Genomic DNA, 18,973 nt, shown 5'->3' on the forward strand with positions numbered 1-18,973 from the left:
ATTCATTGATAACTTGTTAGGGACTCTGATTTAGGCTAATCCCTCTCTGGTGTAGTTGTGATCATTGACTGATTGACTGTTATAGAAGCCAATTGGTTTTATTTGCTATAAAGAGACTGCACTCACTGCTATGACTGAAGGATCTCTCCTTGACTCTTTAAACTTTGGTAGATTCTTGGTTGTTGAGCTATGATTTTATGTACTGACAAATCTTTACATTGGCCTCTAGCATTGTTAAATAATTCAGTGTTTTCCCTGACTTTCCAAAGTTGACCCCCAACAAGGATACCATTCTATACCATATACCTGTCTATTAGTGGCCAAGTAGTACAGAATGTTAATAGTGTCACTGTTCTCTTAAATAGTCAGATCACAGATAGAGTATTGAATTCAATGTCACTTTCCAAGAGGGGTAATTGATAATTTGGAGTGAGAACAGAGAAGGGATTCAAGGATGGAATTTGAAAAAGAGGAGTTTGAAAAATTTGCAATTCTATCAAAAATTCACAGAATCATAAATTTTGAGATGGAAAGGACCTAGGAGGTCTTCTGTTGTTTGTCTTTTCTTTTTGAAGGGGACTAATGACATTACAGGTGATGTTTTGATTTGTGGGTGAATTGGATTTGAGTGAGGCAGGACAAAAGTCAAGATGACAGTGCTTCCTTTGGCCACCTTCATGGCCCACTGGGGAAAAAAATGATGTCATCTACCCATTCTGATGGGGAAAATCTTCACAGTTTTGGGGTAGACATCCCCTTAACTCACCAATAGGTTTGAGGCCTGTTGATTACGCTCAACCTGGTTTAGCCCACCTGCCAAGATGGTTTACTGGGGTGTAGACCCTGCATGTGCTACAGCTTCTTGGAGCCACAAGTGAGTTGGGTGAAGGTGGAAGCCAAAGGTTGGTGAGCAGCCCTGAAAAGGGCTCAGCAAGCCCTCACGCCAGTGGTACTAGTCTTCCCCGATCACCCTATATAACACACAGATTTGACAAATGAGAATCCTAAGGTTCAGGGAGAGTAACTTGCTTAAGGTCGGGAAGAAGAAGTAAGTAGTAGAACCATAATTCAAATCCAGGTCCTACGAGTCCATATCTAATGTTCTTTCTGCTATACTGCACTGCTACTGGATAGCTATGTAATATATAATTTAAACAGTTGTAATGTGGAGGTAGGAGTAGATATATTTTATCTTTCTCCAAAGGACAAAATTAAAATAAAAAAGTGATCATGGTTTTGACTTAATATAAAGACATTTCTAACATGATATAATGGAAAGCACTTTACTTGGGGTCAGAAGTTCTAGGTTTATTTCTTGACTCTGTCACCTACTATAAATGACTTGGAGTAAATTATTCCAGGTTCCTTGACCTCAGTCTTCTTAACTGTGAAATGGAGATATGATGATTTCACTACTCACCTCTAAAGACTATCTTGAGGAAATACTTTGTAAAATTGTGCAGCTTCTTTCCTTTTGGAGTTCATTTCTTTTAGGTCAGGGCTTCGTGTTTGTGTTTTACTGTGTTAGATTTGCTCTTCTCCTTTTCATGATGACTCCAGACAATGTTTTCTGCAAATCTGTCAAGTCACTCTGCAAGTACTGACTGTGTCATTGGACAGGAAGGGGGGAGAATGGAATGGAAAGGGAAGAAGGCAAATAGAGGTGTAAAGCATAGAATCAGGGGTTGAATTGGAGAGTCAATTGTTTAATTTTCATTGAGATCATTTGTACTTTAGAAATCAGCAAACACTAAAATGAGGGCCTGATTTATTGTCTTGTTGATTGTCTAGACCTAAAGTGATGGAGAAAATATTAACAGTACAGATGAAATTTAAAAGTGTGTTGTATTTAACAGCATTTTCTGCCCTAAAAGTAGGTTGTTAAATATTTACACTCCTGCCTAGAACTTTTCTTCAAGGAGTTTACAATTTAGTCCAGCTGTAGAGACAACATACATGAAATAATAAATAATAATAATATACAGAACACTATAATTAAATGCTAAAATGTGGTTAGGGATTGGACTTGTGATTTTTTTTTTCATGTAGAAAACTTACAGGTTAGGAAATAAATGCAGGTCAGCTCCCTCTGTGCAACTCTTAGAAAGTTGGCTAGAATGCTGAGAGATTAAATGACTTGTCTTTGTCACACATCTAATATATGTCAGGATCAGAACTTGAAATCTTTCTGACTGGGTTATTTAACTATTATGTTACATCCCCTCTCAGGAACATAGAGTACAGAGTTTAAATGCAGAGAATGAAGTGATCATTGAGGCCTAAAATGGGACTTGGCTGGGCCTTCAAAGATGGATAGGATTTGTATAGTTAGCAAAAGGGGATATTTAAGGTGATAGAACTGATATGAGACAAACGTACTTGGAGATATAAATAATCATGGCATGTTTTAAAGGACAGTAAGGAGACTAGTATGATTGGTCTAAAGTTTGCTTTTGGAAAAATAAAATAAAATTAGATAGGTAATATAATGACAGATTATGAATAGTCTTGAAAGTCAGCCAGAGGAGTATAGGTGAAAGTCGGGAGGAACTGACATTGATGAATAACATGATGAATAACATGATGAAAGTGGTATTGAAGGATGAATGGTTATGTGGCCAATGCACACTGCATTGAAGAAGAAGAAGAGATTGTACCAAGGAAAGAGAATTATGAGGCTGTTGTAGCAATCCAGTAGTGAGATATTACAATAATGGAAGTAGTGGGAATATATTGCAGATTGGATGTAAGAAGCATTTTGAAGGAAACAGTGGTGGGAAGTAGTGACTGGATATAATGAATGAAGGACATGAATAAGTTTACACTAATGCTAAGGTTTCTGTTCTCAGTAATCAGGAGAACAGTGATGCCATTGAGGGGAATAAAGAAATTGAAGGCTGTGGCATTTGTGAAGGAATGATGTTTACCAGCATCTCAAATCTTGTGAAATGTCCACATGTACATTTTAATAAGAAGTTGGAGACTAGAATTCAGGTAAGGAAAATTGATAGTTGAGATGTAGATTTGAGAATAGTTAACATCGAAGTGATAATCAAAGCCATAGGGATGATTGAAATCTTGGGGTTAAGGAATAGAGAAACAAGAAAAGAAAGTTTAGGACAAGGGTGAGGAACCTGGTGGCCCTCTAGCTCCTCAAGTACGGCCCTTTGACTGAATCCAAACTTCATAGAATAGAACTCCTGGTTTAGGATATAACCTTGGATTAAAAAAATGAAGGTTGAGATAAGTGATGGGAGAAAGGAGAGAAACCAAATAACCCAGCAAAGGAAATAAAGAAGTAATTGTTATAGAGCCAGGGCAAAAACCAAGCAGTGTTGTGGAAGCCAAATACAAAAAGAATGTAGCCAAGAGGTCAAAGAGAGTGGAGATGGAAAGATGCTAGCTGGGAAATAGTAGAACTAGATTTGGCACTGATTGGATAAACTCATTGGTTCGATGCCAGATCTGAGGAAGGCCTCCAACAAAGTGTCCTAGAGGTGGCTATTTGGCTTTGTGATGTTTTAGGGTTTTTTTTCTTTTTAAATTAGTGATTTAGATAAATTCATGGGTAGCATGCTTATAAAGTTTTCTGATGACCACAACTATAGGAAAAATATCTGACATACTGCATGATGGGGAAGGAGGGAAGAGAAGGGAATAAGCATTTTTGTAGCACCTACTATGGGCCAATCGCTATACTAAGCAGTTTACGAGTATTATCTCATTTGATTCTCACAACAACCCTGCAAAGGAAGTGCTGCTATCACTATTTTACAGTTAAGGATACTGAAGCAACAGAGGTTACTAGATTAAATAAAGTATTTGTTGAGATTAAGAACTGTTTTATTTGAGTGCTAGACATGGAAACTATGTTACAGGAAACTAATGAGGGAATAGATGGGGAAATGGAAATAGGTATCAGTCAATTATTTAAAAATACTGGCATTGAAAAGAAGAGAAACAACATGATAGCTGGTCTCAAAAATACTTTTTAAAAAGTAGAAGTTTTATTTCTTTCAGTTGCCAAGTAATATGTGTTTACAAATGATCTTATTTCATGAATTTCAAAAAATTTCAATTAAAAACAACAAAGATATTTTATTTTGCCTAAATATCTGATTTGCAAAAGTAAACTAATTGAAGTCATTTCAAAGTATTTGGCACAGAAAATGTCTGAGAAACTTACATAATTCATTTTAAATGCTGATTGTGCTCATTTCAGTAGTTGGTAACACTGATAAGAGAACATACTTATTTAGAAAAGATGCAAAATTGTATATAAAATGTGTTATGTTCTCCCATGAGAAAGTAAGCTACTGGAAGGGAGAGGCTATCTTTCTTTTTGCTTGTATTTATATTCCGAGAGCTTAGAACAGTGCCTGGTATATAACAAATGCTAACAAATTTTAGAAATTAAAAATATAATCTAATTTATATGGAAATAGAAGAAAGGACTTGGGGATTAGTCACTTTCTCTCTCTGGGCCTGTTTTCTGATTTCCGAAATGAGGTAATTGGACAGAACAACTTCTAACATCCCTTCTCAGCCATGATGCCTGTGATAAATATTATGGAAACATTCCAAACAATGAAAGCTGTTTTAGGCATCCTTCATTACCATGGATACTTGGCCATTCAAGTGTGGTCCAACAAGTATTATGCAAGTTGTGCATAAAAGATCTCATTGATTATGGTATTTTTCTCCAATGACATGAATCCTCCAATAATTTGGTAGATAGCTGTAAAAAAGTTATGTGCCAGAAAAATTGATTAATCTGCAGCTAAACCTAGTAATTAATTAATTAATATTACTATTAGATGATGACTTTTAAAAGCTGAGACTTGAAGGAATCCACGGAAGTAAGAGGCAGAGTTGAGGAGGGAGAATAGTTTAGACATGGGAGACAGACAGTGAAAAGGCATTACAGTCAGATGATCATGGGAGCATTTTCAGCTGATAGGGATAGACCAGGGAAAAGACATAACATTTGAGCTAGGTCTCAGAAATGATGGCAGAGGGAATTCCAGGAATAGGAAATGTCCTGAACACAGGCCTAGAGACAGGAAAGCATAGTCTTTAGGTGTTTCTGGAATCAGGACTGCCATTAATTTTTAATAATAATAATAATAATGATAATAATAACAATAGCTAATATTTATATAGTGCTTACTCTGTGCCAGTCCTAAGATCTTTAAAATTATCATATCATTTGATCCTCACAACAACCATGAGGGGTAGGTGCTATTGTTGTCCCAATTTTACAGTTGAGGAAACTGTGACAAACAGGGTTAAGTGATTTGCCTAGGGTCACATAGCTAGTAAATATCTGAGTCCAGATTTGAACTCAGGCCTTCCTTACTCCAGGTCAGATGCTCCACCCATGGAAATCATTAACTGCATTACAAATTCATAAATTAGTGATTGCTGATATAATCTCTGGGAAGGAATTACTTTGTAGACAAATTCCAAAAATTCCTTAAGAAAAAGATCCATAGTCATATCTGTAGATGGAAATTTAAAGGCAGAAAATTATAGGAGACACCAACCTTCTTTACTTATGTGAAAGAATTAGATATAACCAGAATGGTGTTTTTATTTCCTTTATCCTTTTAAGATGGAACAAGCAATTGAATAAGATTTCTAGAGGAATATTTATAGGGCCTTGCAGATAGACCACATTGCATTGGAAATGCTTGAATTACACTGCTTCTATTTACTCTGGTACTTCAATGATTTACGGTTTTTTTGGGGCCAGCATTCTCTAGAGAACTGGACTTGGAATCAGAAAGACTCATTTTCCTGAATTCAAATCTGGTCTCAGATACTTTCTAGCTGTGTGACTCTGGGCAAATCACTTAAACCTATTTGCTTCAGTTCCTCAACTGCAAAATGGGCTGGAGAAGGAAATGGCAAACCACTCTAGTATCCTTGCTAAGAAAACCCCAAATGGAATCACAGAGTTGGACACAACTGAAAATGACAGAACAAAAACAATTCTCAACTAATGCAGATTACACCTTCTTAGTGTCATTTAGACAGACTATATATATATATATATATATATATATTTATATATATATATTTTTTTAGAGCTGCTGTTACCTAAAAGTTCATCATCACATGAAATAGTCTGGAAATGATTTACAAACTTAGCTAGGTTGCTCTTTGGGCCTATACTTGAAGCTTTCCAGGTTGGAACATGCTGAAGCTTACACTTCCCTAGCAAAGCTTTCTAGAAAACTGGGTCACTTCCACACTAAAATGAGACATTTTAGAGACTTTGTGAGTCTTTTCAGTCTTATATTGGAACAAAAACTTTGAATCTAAAATCATAGTTGTTACGTAAAATGCTTAGTTCATAAGCTATGAATTTAATAGTGCACACAGTTTTAAAATCTGTTGTATCTGACACTGAGTAACCACAAAATTGTGTCCAAAAACCCAAATATTTTATCCATCTAAAATCTTTCAATTAATAATAAATACATGAGGTCAAATTTAAAAAAATCACTAATTAATTGACTTCCATTCGACAATGGTAAAAGTAACTTACGTCATTAGCTAAATTATATTAATTAGTTAGGTTTTTCATATGTTCATTTGTGTGTGTATGTATGCATATATTACACTGATACTTTGGGAGAAGTATTTTGTAATGGATTTATCAGAAAAAGCCAAAGGATCCATTCTAGTTTTCCTTAATTATTGCAAATAATAATGTTAATGTTACTAGTAACATTAATAATTAGCATTTATATAGCATTGGAGATTTTCAAAATATTGAACATATTTCATTTGATCCTCACAACAACCCTGGGTGGTAAGTGCTATTACTACTCCCATTTTACAGATTGGGGGACTGAGGCAAACAAAGGTTAAGTGATTTTTCTAGGGTCACACAGTTAATAAGCGTCAGAAGTGGAATTTGAACTGAGATCTTCCTTAGTCCAAATTCAATGTTCTTACACACTGGGCTACCTAACTGCTGAATAATAACAGAGAATGAAGAAAACTTGGTAGCCTTTCTTTACTATGGAGGATCTATTTCTATAATTTTACATTATTTTCTTCAAAGATACATTTCAAAATTTTAAATATTTATTCTCATTAAATGTAATTCCCCTACCCATTTTTGAAAAATAAATTCTTCCATTTGGGACATTTAAAGTGAAACCTCAATGCAAAAGATAGAAGGGTAGGAACTGAGTACCACCAGTGAGTTCTTACTAAAATCTCAAACTCCATGTATACACATACATATAACTTTTCTTTTTAATTGTAGACATGGGATGTAGAACTGGAGAGATCTGCAGAATCCTGGGCTGAAACTTGCCTGTGGGAACATGGGCCTGCAAGCCTGCTTCCATCAATTGGACAGAATTTGGGGGCACATTGGGGAAGGTAATTTAAAATAAAACTTTTAATTTTACAAAATGTGAATGTTTTCTACACAAATTTATATTAACATATCTCTGCAAGCTAACATAATCTTAGGGCCAAATTAAATTAGACAAAAAAAGTAATAATAGCAGCACCTGAACAGCTCCACTGTTAAATGGATTAAATTAGTGACAGAAAACTCAAACTTTTTTGAAACTTGTAATTTCTTTCAAAAATCTATCTTTAAGACTATGTTAAATGGCTCATTATAATATTGATTATGTATTTTTCAGTATTTAGTTTGGAGTTTTAATAAATTCTGATTTTATTTAATATAGATACAGGCCTCCAACATTCCATGTCCAAGCATGGTATGATGAAGTGAGAGACTTTACCTATCCTTATCCACATGAATGTAACCCATATTGCCCCTTTCGATGTTCTGGTCCAGTTTGCACACATTATACTCAGGTATGTTTATTGGCTACAGACTAAATCTCTATTTCTAGTGTTGGATCAATATTATTCTAGGAGCAGTAATTGAATTTGTAATAAGATGGGAGTGGCATTAGATTTGGAACCAGGAAATTTAGGTTCAATTCCCAGTTCTGCCACTTAGCATTACCTGTGGAAAGATCTTCAGGGATTATTTATTCCAGCCTTCTATTTTTACAGATGAGTACTATGAGTCCAATAGAAGTGAAATGACTTGTTCAGGGTCATAAAGATAGTAAAGAACAGAGCTGGGATTGGATCTCAGGTACTTTGACTCAAAATTTAGTATTCTTTCTGTTGTTTGCCACACTGCTACCGTCTGACTTATTACTATTGAAATGGAAGAGACATAATTTGAAATATACATATCATGTATGAACCAATGTGGACTTTATACATTTCTCTTATCATTATTGTTCATTTACCAAAAGTGATATTTTAATTTATTTACAGCACTTATACAAAAGTAAGAGTTTCCATTTCTTTTTTTCTCTGATAATGTAAAAACAAATATTTAAAAAAAAAGTTTAGATATGTGATGGTCACAATATACTAAGACTTTGATTTATCATTGCTCTGATGAGTTTGATGGCTAGACTCTTTCTTTGTCAAATAATTTTTAAAGAAGGCAATCTAAGTCTAAATTTCTGTAGGATTCCCCCCTCCCCCATTCCTCTCACAATATGCAGAAGAGAAGATTGGACCAGCCAGTTGTATCTTTTTAAAATGAATGTCGGTCTCTATTCTGAGACCTGTTAATGAAACACACCTTCCTTCTGTCAATAAATAGGTGAGGAAGTAGGGGAGATTAATGCAGCATAAGCTATCAGATGTGATCTCTATGTTGGTTTTCCATGTATTTTTCTTTATTACAAGGGAGGGCTCAGCAGGGTCAGGGATACACCAAAAATGATCATGGTATTAAAAAAAAGGAATAAATAAAACTTTCTGAAATAGGATGGAAAAACATGATTTAGTAGAAATAATATATTAAGCTGGTAGTCAAGAAACCTATGTTCCAGTAGGGATGTATATGTATTATACAGTGTATCCCAAAAGTCTTAGTGCAATTTTAATCTGTTAAAACACAACACAGCACTAAGACTTTATAGATACACATACATACATGTGTGTCTGTCTAGCTGTTTGTCTCTTATGGATAGACAAATGTGTGTGGTGTGTGTGTGTATTTTGGTTTTGCCACTAATTAGCTTTGTGACTTTGGGCAAATTATTTTTCTGTAGTTCTTATTTTTTCTGATCTATTGAATAAATGTAGTTGGGCTAGAACATCTATCAAATCTTTTCTGTATTTCAGTTTGGTGGCCTATATATAAATCCGGAGATTAATCCTTAGGGTTTTTTTTTCTTTCCCCTAATAGAAACTTATTTGATCTCTTTCTGCAATCTTAGAGCATTCTGTCTAATGGACAAAAACTGAAGGGCTATTTTCATTTATTCACTTGTTTATTGATGCAATATTAATTTTTTTTCTGTAACTCTTGACCAGTCAATGCATCAGCCATTCATTAAATACCTACCATAGATGCTCATAGATGCTAGGTGATGGCAGCTTTATGCTAGGTCCATAGAAGATTTCACCTATGGGTGTCAGTCCTTTCAGTGTTTAATAAGTTTATCCCTCTTTTAAAGGATAAGAAAACAGTAGGATAAGAAAACAATTATATAAGCAGCTAGAGATGCTTCCTACAACATTTTAATATTTTGTCAACATCATTTCCACTGATTTCTTCTGAAAAATATTGTTAATTTGATTTAAGTAGCAAAGTATGCTATATCTGTAGCTAAATAATTTAAATAATTTAAAAAGTTCATCACTCATTAAATCTTATGAGGCAAGGATCCAATCAGTCCTTGTCCCTGGACATAGGGATAATAGTTGTAATAACTCTGCATTAATATAATCTTCCACAGTTTACAAAATACATGTGCATCTATTGGCTTATTTGCTTGTCAGAGCAACCCTTAGAAGAAAGCAGAGAAATATTATCAGTCCCATTTCACAAATACGAAAACTGAGACTTAGGAAGGATAAGGGACCCAAAGGTCACACATAGCTCTTGATTAGCAGTCAGAATTACATGATTGTTTTTCCCACATTCATTCTTCAGGAATTCACTCATAGAAATGTTGATGTTCTTTATCTAATTGGATGTAACTTTGTTTCCTGTCATGTAGGTTGTTTGGGCTACAAGTAGCAGAATAGGTTGTGCTATTAATTTGTGCCACAATATGAACATCTGGGGACAGATATGGCCTAAAGCAGTTTATTTAGTGTGCAATTATTCTCCAAAGTAAGTATAGAAACAGGAATGAATTTCTAAATTTATGCTTAAAACTTGAAAATGCTTTCATTTGTCAGACTGCTGTTCTTAGCTTGTACTCTTAAAAATGTTTTCAGCATGCTCACACTATACAGATCTTAAAAGGCAAGTGTAGTTGTTACTTCTCAAATTCAATAGGTTTAGTGTCTTTAGCAAAATTTGAGAATGTAAACTCCATGAATACAGAGACCATATTTTTGATCTCTTTTCTTTTACTCAGTGCATACTGTGCTCCATAATTATTCCCTCATGTTAATGCAATAGATGTGAATTATTTCACAAAGAACATAAACAATATTTGGAAAACAGTTCAGTATATGTGACACAGTCACGACATATCTAATTTAATTCTATGGTAAGTAGATTTTGTTACAAGGAATGGCATATACGTATATATTTTGTGGCAAGGTTTAATCCTCTGGCACGTAATAGGAATATATGTACTCAGATTATTTTGCACATTTTCAAAGATAGAAATAGGGCCATTATTTATATTTTATAATTGTAGAGTGAAAGATTAAGAGTATGAGCCAACTGACAGAATTTGGTCCATTGACTTTTGGAAGAATTTCAAATATTAGGTTGTTCAATTCTTCATAATTGTAAGTTAAACTTTTGATGTTATATTTCTCTTTAAGGGGTAACTGGTGGGGCCATGCACCTTACAAACATGGTCGGCCCTGTTCTGCGTGTCCACCCAGTTTTGGAGGGAGCTGTAGAGAAAATCTTTGCTACAAAGGTATATTAATTACTATTGTTATATTGAGGTTTTTTTTTGCCACTTCTACATTAAAACAAAATGCAATTTGGACTTTCAGATTATATGCTAACATGAATGCCACAAAAGTGACCAGAGCTACACTATAGTAACTGTATGGGAAAGTTTTGTAAAATAAACACTTAGAATTATCTGTAAAATATCCAAGTTCTAATAACTGTGAAATTGATGGATGGAAATTCTCATGGCTATTCCAAATGGCCAAGGGAGGAAAATATATTTACATACTTCAAAAAGTCAGAAGTTGATGTTTATTTCTTTTTCATATCAATTTGATTTATTGTTAATTTTCATTATTCTTGTAATATTGGGTTAACATAGTATTAATTTGGGTGGTTTTCTTTTGCACTGTTATCCACAATTTCCTCAACATAATTATCAGATTGTAGATTTTGTGTCCAGCATCTCATTCAGTGTATATTTTAGTGTACTGAGGCCAGAAAATGGTTCTGCATGTCCCTTTGCCCAAGGAATAAGAAGACAAGATTATTAGTGTTGAAATATTACAAGGAATAAGCATTAGTGTAGAAGTTTTGTCTTTTAAATAGTTGTGAGAAGTTTTGAGTAGAAGTAAAGTTGGCAAAAAAATTAGAATCAAATTTATCTAATAAAAAGGTGCTATAAAATGAATGAGTTAAAATATTCATTTAAACCAATATTTAAAAACCTGTATTTTTGTCAATGTCGCAATCCCCTTGGATCTATAACTTGCAGCCCTAAAGAATTTCCTACTATAGAGGTTAATTGATTTGCTATGGTCACCCAAGTAGTATTAGAGGCAGACACTGGAACCCAGGCCTTCCTGATGCTGTGCCCTAAAGTGGCCTACCACACTCCCTTTCCCTCAAAGAAAAGGCCCACATAGAAGTTAACAGATTATATTATTTCAATTCAATTAAATACACATTTATTAAGTGGCTGCTGGCACTGTGCCAAGATAGAAATAAAACAATCCCTCAAGGAATTTAGGTTCTACAGAATGATTTGTGAAAATATTCTTTACTATATTAAAAAAAAAACAGGTGTAGGATTTAAACAGCTTTAGAAAAAAAACTAGATTGTAATTTTAAAATATAATTCATAATATACTCATTTTACAAGTAACTTAATCTGATATTTTTGTACATATGATCTGCCTTCTACATTTTTGCTGCTCACCAGACATTAAGAAAAGGGAGGGATGATTGGCTCCAGTAGATGAAGCCCATTTTCTATTACTCTTCAGTAGGGCTTAAGGTATTTATGGTTAGACTTTCTTTAACTAGAGAAGCACAATAAGTCACAATGAGTTTTCCTGGTGTCTTGCCTGTTCTAATAATAATGATGATGATGATGATAATAATTGATAGAATTTACATGGAACTTTGGTTTGCAAAGCCCTTTACAAATATCTCATTTTATCACAACAGCCCTGGGACGTAGGCACGATTATTATTATTCATAGTTTCTAGATGAAGAAACTGAGGCAGACAGAGGTTGAGACTTGCCCAGGGTCACACAGCTAGTAAGTGCTTGAGGTAGGATTTAAACTCAGGACTTTCTGACTCCACCCAGTGCTCTATCTACACTGTCACCTAGTTGTCTTTTATGAACAATGGTTTCTTCTTTTCTAGTGCCCTTTACTTATTCTCTTTATGTCCTAAATCAGTGATATCAAAGTCAAATAGAAATGGGGCCAATACTCCATACATAAGGATCCATGTAGTCTTCATTTTGACTTACTTGTATTTTTGTTTATTTTGTAAAATACTTCCCAATTACATTTTCATCTGTTCTGGGCTCCACTTGGGAGGATTGTGTACTACTTATAGAACACAAGCTGCTTGTTTGACACCTCTGTCCTAAATATTTCCCACACCTGGAAACTTTCTGGTTTGTAACTCTGAAAACTAGTTCCCTGAGGAGGGTTATTGTGGGAGTCGGATGAGAAGATTTATGTGAAGTTTAATGTACTATTTGAATATCCATGTTCTATAGATGAAGTTTATATAAGTTGAGTGACTTGTGCCTGCTTGTATAGTTTATAAGCAGGATTTGAACAAAGATCTCTCTAAGTTGATTACAGTTTTAATTATTTTCTGTTTTACCATACTGTTTCTCAATAACTACAGTTGAGTGATAGATTTTTTCAGCTAGTTTTTCCTCATATTTATCTTACTCAGTATTTGTAAAAATATTCTTACAAAGCAAGTTTCTGGAACTGATATAAATGTAAGATGGGCTTTTGATTCTCTCTCTTTAATTCATTCTATATAACAGAAGGCTCAGAAAGGCATTTCTCTCCTCATGAACCAGAAGAAACAAATGAAATTGAACAACAGCAGTCACAAGTGTATGATCCCCAGATTCAAGCAAGAGCTGATGACAGTAACAGAAATGAAGTTATAAGTACACAGCAAATGTGTAAGACCTTTTCCTTTGTATTAAAGGGAATGATTACATTGGAATTTTAAAAGACTTTGATACTTTCCATCAATATGGAGATTTTTTTCCACTGGTAAAAATCAAAATACCTTCCTAATTTTTCATTTTGTGCAGTTACTACCTAATTCCTCATATGTCTGTTTGCCACAATAATAGTACCAACATATGAAAAACACTTTCAAATTTAGAGTCTTTTTCACAGGATCTTCCCGACACCTCAGATTCATCCTTTGTTTGTAATTGGTTGGTGCTGGTTATACGTGGACTTAATGATGGACTTTACAATAGTTTTCACTTGGTGATATCCTGTATCCAGTTTAGATCTACTACCTGTCTTTCCACTATCTTTGCAATTTTGATTCTTCTGAGATTGTGGTGGTGGATAATTCATATCTACATAGCCTCAACTTTAAAATATTGGAGTCATACAAGCAAAACTTCGAGAATACTATATTGAGTGCCATTGACATCCATATCTTACTTTTACTTTTCATTTTTCAAATGGGTAAAGCTCAGACCATAGATTCTGAATTCTGTTTTATCTAAGAATAATATATATAGTGAATTTTAAAAAAAATTAAGTTTTATAGTAAATGAAAGAAATGAAATACATAATCAAGGATATATATATATATATTATATATATATATATATATCTGGAAAAGAAACTGGGGCAATCTTGGAGTCTATGGTAAGGAGAGTAGATAGATGATTCAAGTGTTGTTGTAGTACTTACATGATATAAATATCCAGAGAAGACCTTTAGTACAGTGAATGGATCTTCTCTGGAGAATTTATGAAAGGACCTCAACAGGCTAAGAATCTATGGATGGATTTTATATGTGCTATACTGTTAGAGGGTGTATACCTGTAATTGAGATAATGAATACATTGGAATTCTGAAATACATTTAATTAAAGATTTAATTCTGATGTTACTATTTGATGATGAACTTTTAATCCTCATGTTTATACAGGATTGAATTTTTTGGTTATAGGATGGATATTTTCATAAAAGATTCAACTATTTGCTTGTAGGCATTTAACTGTTTTTGAATCAAAATGATCTTATGTCTTAAATAAAAAGTCTGACCTCTGTTCTATTACTTAAAATACTTTTGTAATGGTTTGTTCTTATCTTTAGCTCAAATTGTTGCTTGTGAGGTGAGATTAAGAGACCAGTGCAAAGGAACAACATGCAATAGGTAACCTTTATGTATTATTCTCAAAATTTTATGGAAAGCAATACAAAATCATTATCAAATTAAAGCAATTTAACTTCTTTTCAAATGTTCTGTTTAGATATGAATGTCCTGCTGGTTGCTTGGATAGCAAAGCCAAAGTTATTGGAAGTGTACATTATGAAATGGTAAATATGATCAATAGAATTACTTAACAATTTGATACTGAAAACAATTGAAATGACAGGAGAAGGAAGTATGATATTAGAAGGCAGAGATTTTTGTTTGTTTGTTTGTATCCCCAGTGCCTAGCATAAGCACTTAATCAATACCTACTGATTAGAATTAAGGAGGAGTTTCTATAAATATTTATAGACACAACTTTTTAAAATGGAGGTTACATAGATCTGATCATTTTGCTGTGTGAATCTATGCTTCTTTCTCAAGTCATGTAAATAAGTTCATGTTCCTTTCAACCTTAAAGTGTGATAATGTTTCATCATCAAAATAATTTACTCTATGCCTTTCCCTTTCCCTTCCCCCCAAGCAATCAAGCATCTGTAGAGCTGCAATACATTATGGAATAATAGACAATGATGGTGGTTGGGTAGATATCACTAGGCAAGGAAGAAAACATTATTTCATCAAATCCTATAGAAATGGCATTCAGTCGATTGGGTAAGTATTTCTTTAGAACCAAATTATTGTGTGTTATAAAATAGAATTTATCTTTTTGGAAAATATCTGCTCTATTTTAAACATTATTGTTTTTATTTTCACATTGAGGTATGCAGAAATACTACTCTAAAGCTGATGTCTCTATATGTAGGATGTGTGTGTGTGTGTGTGTACACACATATGTATCCACAGACTAGATGTCTGTGGTAGAAGGTAGAAACCTAGCTACAGAAGTGTACAGAAAATATTAAAAATCAGAATATACTTTTTCTGTTCAATCCTGAAGAACTGATTTTTAAAGGGGTTAGTAGAAGATAAATCAGATTTTTCATTTTAAGGGGTAGCTGCTTTAATTTTTCTATCCATGGTTATGGCAGATATGATTTATATAACACTAAATTGTAACATATTTATTTTTAAATTGTGCTCATAAGATAACCTGATACCTGTATTTTTAAGAGAAATATTTTTAACAGAAATAGTTATCTGTGCAAAACAGGAATCCACATATCCACTATTATGACCAAACTTCTGAACTCATGTTCAGAAATTAATTTTGAAAATAAGATTCTTCTCAGGCATAAGAAAATGTCCAAACTTAATTTCAGTAGCAAAGTATGATATTTTTACAAATTTTATTTGAAAGAAAGCTTCTCATGTTTTAAATTCAAAATTATGTTTCAGGATTCAGATTCAGAATTGTTTTTCAATTTTTTTGAAAATTAGCAGTTATATATTTTGCTTTTCATGATGACAATATTTGAATATTCAGAAACATTTTAAGGAATTTGCTTTCTGTATGCTAAGAAGAAAGTCAATTTTTAAAAGATTTTCATACCTATAAATTGTCATAAGTTAAGGTACACTCTTGAATTTTCCAAACATCATCATTTCGGGGCAGCTAGGTAGCACAGTGGATAGAGCACCAGCCCTGAAGTCAGGAGGACCTGAGTTCAAATCCAGCCTCAGACCAAACACTTGACATGTACTAGCTATGTGACCTTGGGCAAGTCACCTAACCCCAATTGCCTTACCAAAACAAAACAAAACAAAACAAAATCGTCATTTCAAGGTAATATTTAAGATGTTCTGTTCACTGCATATATAATATATTGGTATTAAAGATATTGAAAAACTGGTAGTGATGGATGTTTTTATCATAATTTGATATGTTTTATCAGAATATCATTTCCCCATAATGTAGACTATAGAGTAGCTTGGGGAAAAATTCTCATTAAAAAGCATGTTATATGGAAATACCTTCTTTGGGAAGAATTGTGTTTTTTTGTTTTAGGAAACAGTTTTTCATTTGGATCACAGAATTATAGATTTAGATCTCCAAAAGATCTTAAAAGACATTGAATTCTTCATTTTAGAGAGGAGGAAACTAAAGCTGAGAAAGGTTAGGTGACAAAGTCATGCAGCTTGGAAGGGTTGGAGGCAGGATTGAAACCCGAGTCTTCCATGATTCCAAGTCCAGGACTCTATTCACTATACTGTTTTCAACATTTTACTAATAATGTGTTTTCTTAAATACCCAAATACCCAGAAGTCTCATTTGAAGCCATGTTAAAAAAATTAAAATTTAACCACAACTTATTTGGATACCATTTGAGTTTATAACTCTTTCATAAAATAGCATTAGAGAAGTCTTTTAGCATTTCCTTGTATCTGTTTTCAACTCTAGTTAGAACTCTGTATACAACAACAACAACAAAAAGTTTTCTTCAACATATTAATGAAACATAAAAGGTGAATAGAGGTGGTAGATGTGAAATGATAGATATTAATAGACATGAAAAATTTTAAAATTCCAGTAATAAAAATATAAGTTGCTTATAGTACAGAATTTATCATAATTTTTAACTGTTCAGTTAATTCATATTTAATATAGTGCAACATATTCATTTTTACTGATTTAACTTTAGATTCTTATTATTAGTATCAAGTAGCACATTACAAAATATTGAATATGTATTTATGTGTATATAGTGTAGAAGGTAGAATAAAGTATTGCTTCCCAAATAAATTTATAAAGAGGTTTTTTTTCTTCCTACAGGGTATATTGTGAACATTTTTATGGTCATATAATAATATTTTCTTCATGAAATACAATACAATTCTATTTTTGCTCCATTCACATAGGATTAAAATACCCACAAATGTTGCTTAGATGTAGTACTTAATAATTAGATTATGTTTTGTACAGATTTTCTTTTGGGGATATAAGCAACTTCAGAGATTTGTTATATTGTATGTTAGTAATCATAATCCTTATTATTTATATTGATTAAAATAGATCAACTTCCTTTTCAGAATAAAATAGTTTTCTTTTTATATTAATGCTTATAATAGAGTATTTTCACTCCCAAATTCAATCCCCACCCTGAAATCCTTATCTGTGTTCAGTAGTTGGTATTTCATTTATGTAAAATTGTGGTCTTTTTTGGTAAAGGTTGGGGGAAGGGAGTAACATTATGCAATATTGAACACTATGCAGTATTTAGGTAGATAGAAATGAGGGTTTGGGGAGTTAATTTTTTTCATAATTAACTTAATGCACTTTTACTATGTGGTATGTTATTGTTTTTTTTTCAGCTGTAACTTTGTGCAATAGCTATGTCCCTGAAAATTGGGTAAATCAAAACCTATTTATTGCATACTAGGGAAGTTTGATACTTAATGAAATCTTTAATGGAACCTTTTGTCAGGCAAATGCTTTCATTTATTGTATTCATATCTCGATATGAAAATATTGGATCTACTTAAAACAATGTAGGACTGCATGAAGTTCATGAGAAATCTGATAGTTGAGATTGATTTAATATAGATTGCAATCATTTTCATATTAAATTCATGCAACAGCCTGTTTATACAAAATTTAGATTTCTGATGACCTACCTGTCCAAAATACTCCAAGAGGTCTCTGAATAACTTCATTGTCACAAAGCCTTATCTAACTTTTCAGAACATACTAATGTGGTCTAAGAAATGGTGCAAGGTGTGTTACAGTATTAGAGATTATATTGATACTAAGCCTAGTATGTTGGATATTGTTTGCATCATCTTATTCTTCTTCTAGTTTCTATTAGATAGTCTATTGTGAGGAAAATGGCAAGAAGGAAAGAACCACTGTTCTCAGCCATCCTGTATCCAAACTCCTTTCTTCCTCCCACCTTTCATTTCCAACCCTATACCCCAGGTTACCTAACACTTTCTGGGATGGCAAGAAGGACAAAGGCAAGGGGAAAGTGTGTTGGGGATGGTGGTATTAAATACTCAACCAGTACTTAAACAGAGGGCTCTCAATTCCAAAGTTAGTGTTATTTCAATTCCATAAAGTTATTCTTTGTGATAAGACTGTAGATAGAGTTACAGTACAATAAGCTGGAGATTTGTAGTAATCTTTGGTTTCCTTTGTAGTGAAAGTTCACAAATATAAATTATTATTATTCTGTTAAATACCTATTTTAAAATAAACATTAAAAGGAATTTTACTTTTGATATCTCATGAACTTAGTATTAATAAGAGAATCTTAAATTCTGCATTTTACACGTTACTTATTGTTTTAAATTATTCTTTATGTTGTGTTAAATATTCCCACTGAGAATTCCCAAACATGTCCAGATGAGTTTTGTACATGATGTAATTCACTTACATTTTAGTAAGAAACTTTATCAAAGGCTATGTCAG

At 33.1% G+C, this 18,973-nt stretch overlaps 1 protein-coding gene across 1 annotated transcript in view; it reads left to right on the forward strand.

Annotated features, from left to right (window-relative positions):
- LOC114054243 (cysteine-rich secretory protein LCCL domain-containing 1) overlaps positions 1-18,973 on the forward strand; it is a 46,109-nt gene that overhangs the window by 14,039 nt on the left and 13,097 nt on the right. The window contains exons 2-9 of the mRNA XM_027877422.1: positions 7,283-7,401; positions 7,719-7,851; positions 10,074-10,189; positions 10,858-10,958; positions 13,257-13,400; positions 14,565-14,625; positions 14,723-14,789; positions 15,149-15,279. Coding sequence (XP_027733223.1) covers positions 7,283-7,401; positions 7,719-7,851; positions 10,074-10,189; positions 10,858-10,958; positions 13,257-13,400; positions 14,565-14,625; positions 14,723-14,789; positions 15,149-15,279 — 872 coding nt within the window. The remainder of the gene's footprint in view (positions 1-7,282; positions 7,402-7,718; positions 7,852-10,073; positions 10,190-10,857; positions 10,959-13,256; positions 13,401-14,564; positions 14,626-14,722; positions 14,790-15,148; positions 15,280-18,973) is intronic.

The sequence above is a fragment of the Vombatus ursinus genome, unplaced genomic scaffold (genome assembly GCF_900497805.2).
Source record: "Vombatus ursinus unplaced genomic scaffold, bare-nosed wombat genome assembly UNPS02014812.1, whole genome shotgun sequence".
NCBI lineage: Eukaryota > Metazoa > Chordata > Mammalia > Diprotodontia > Vombatidae > Vombatus > Vombatus ursinus.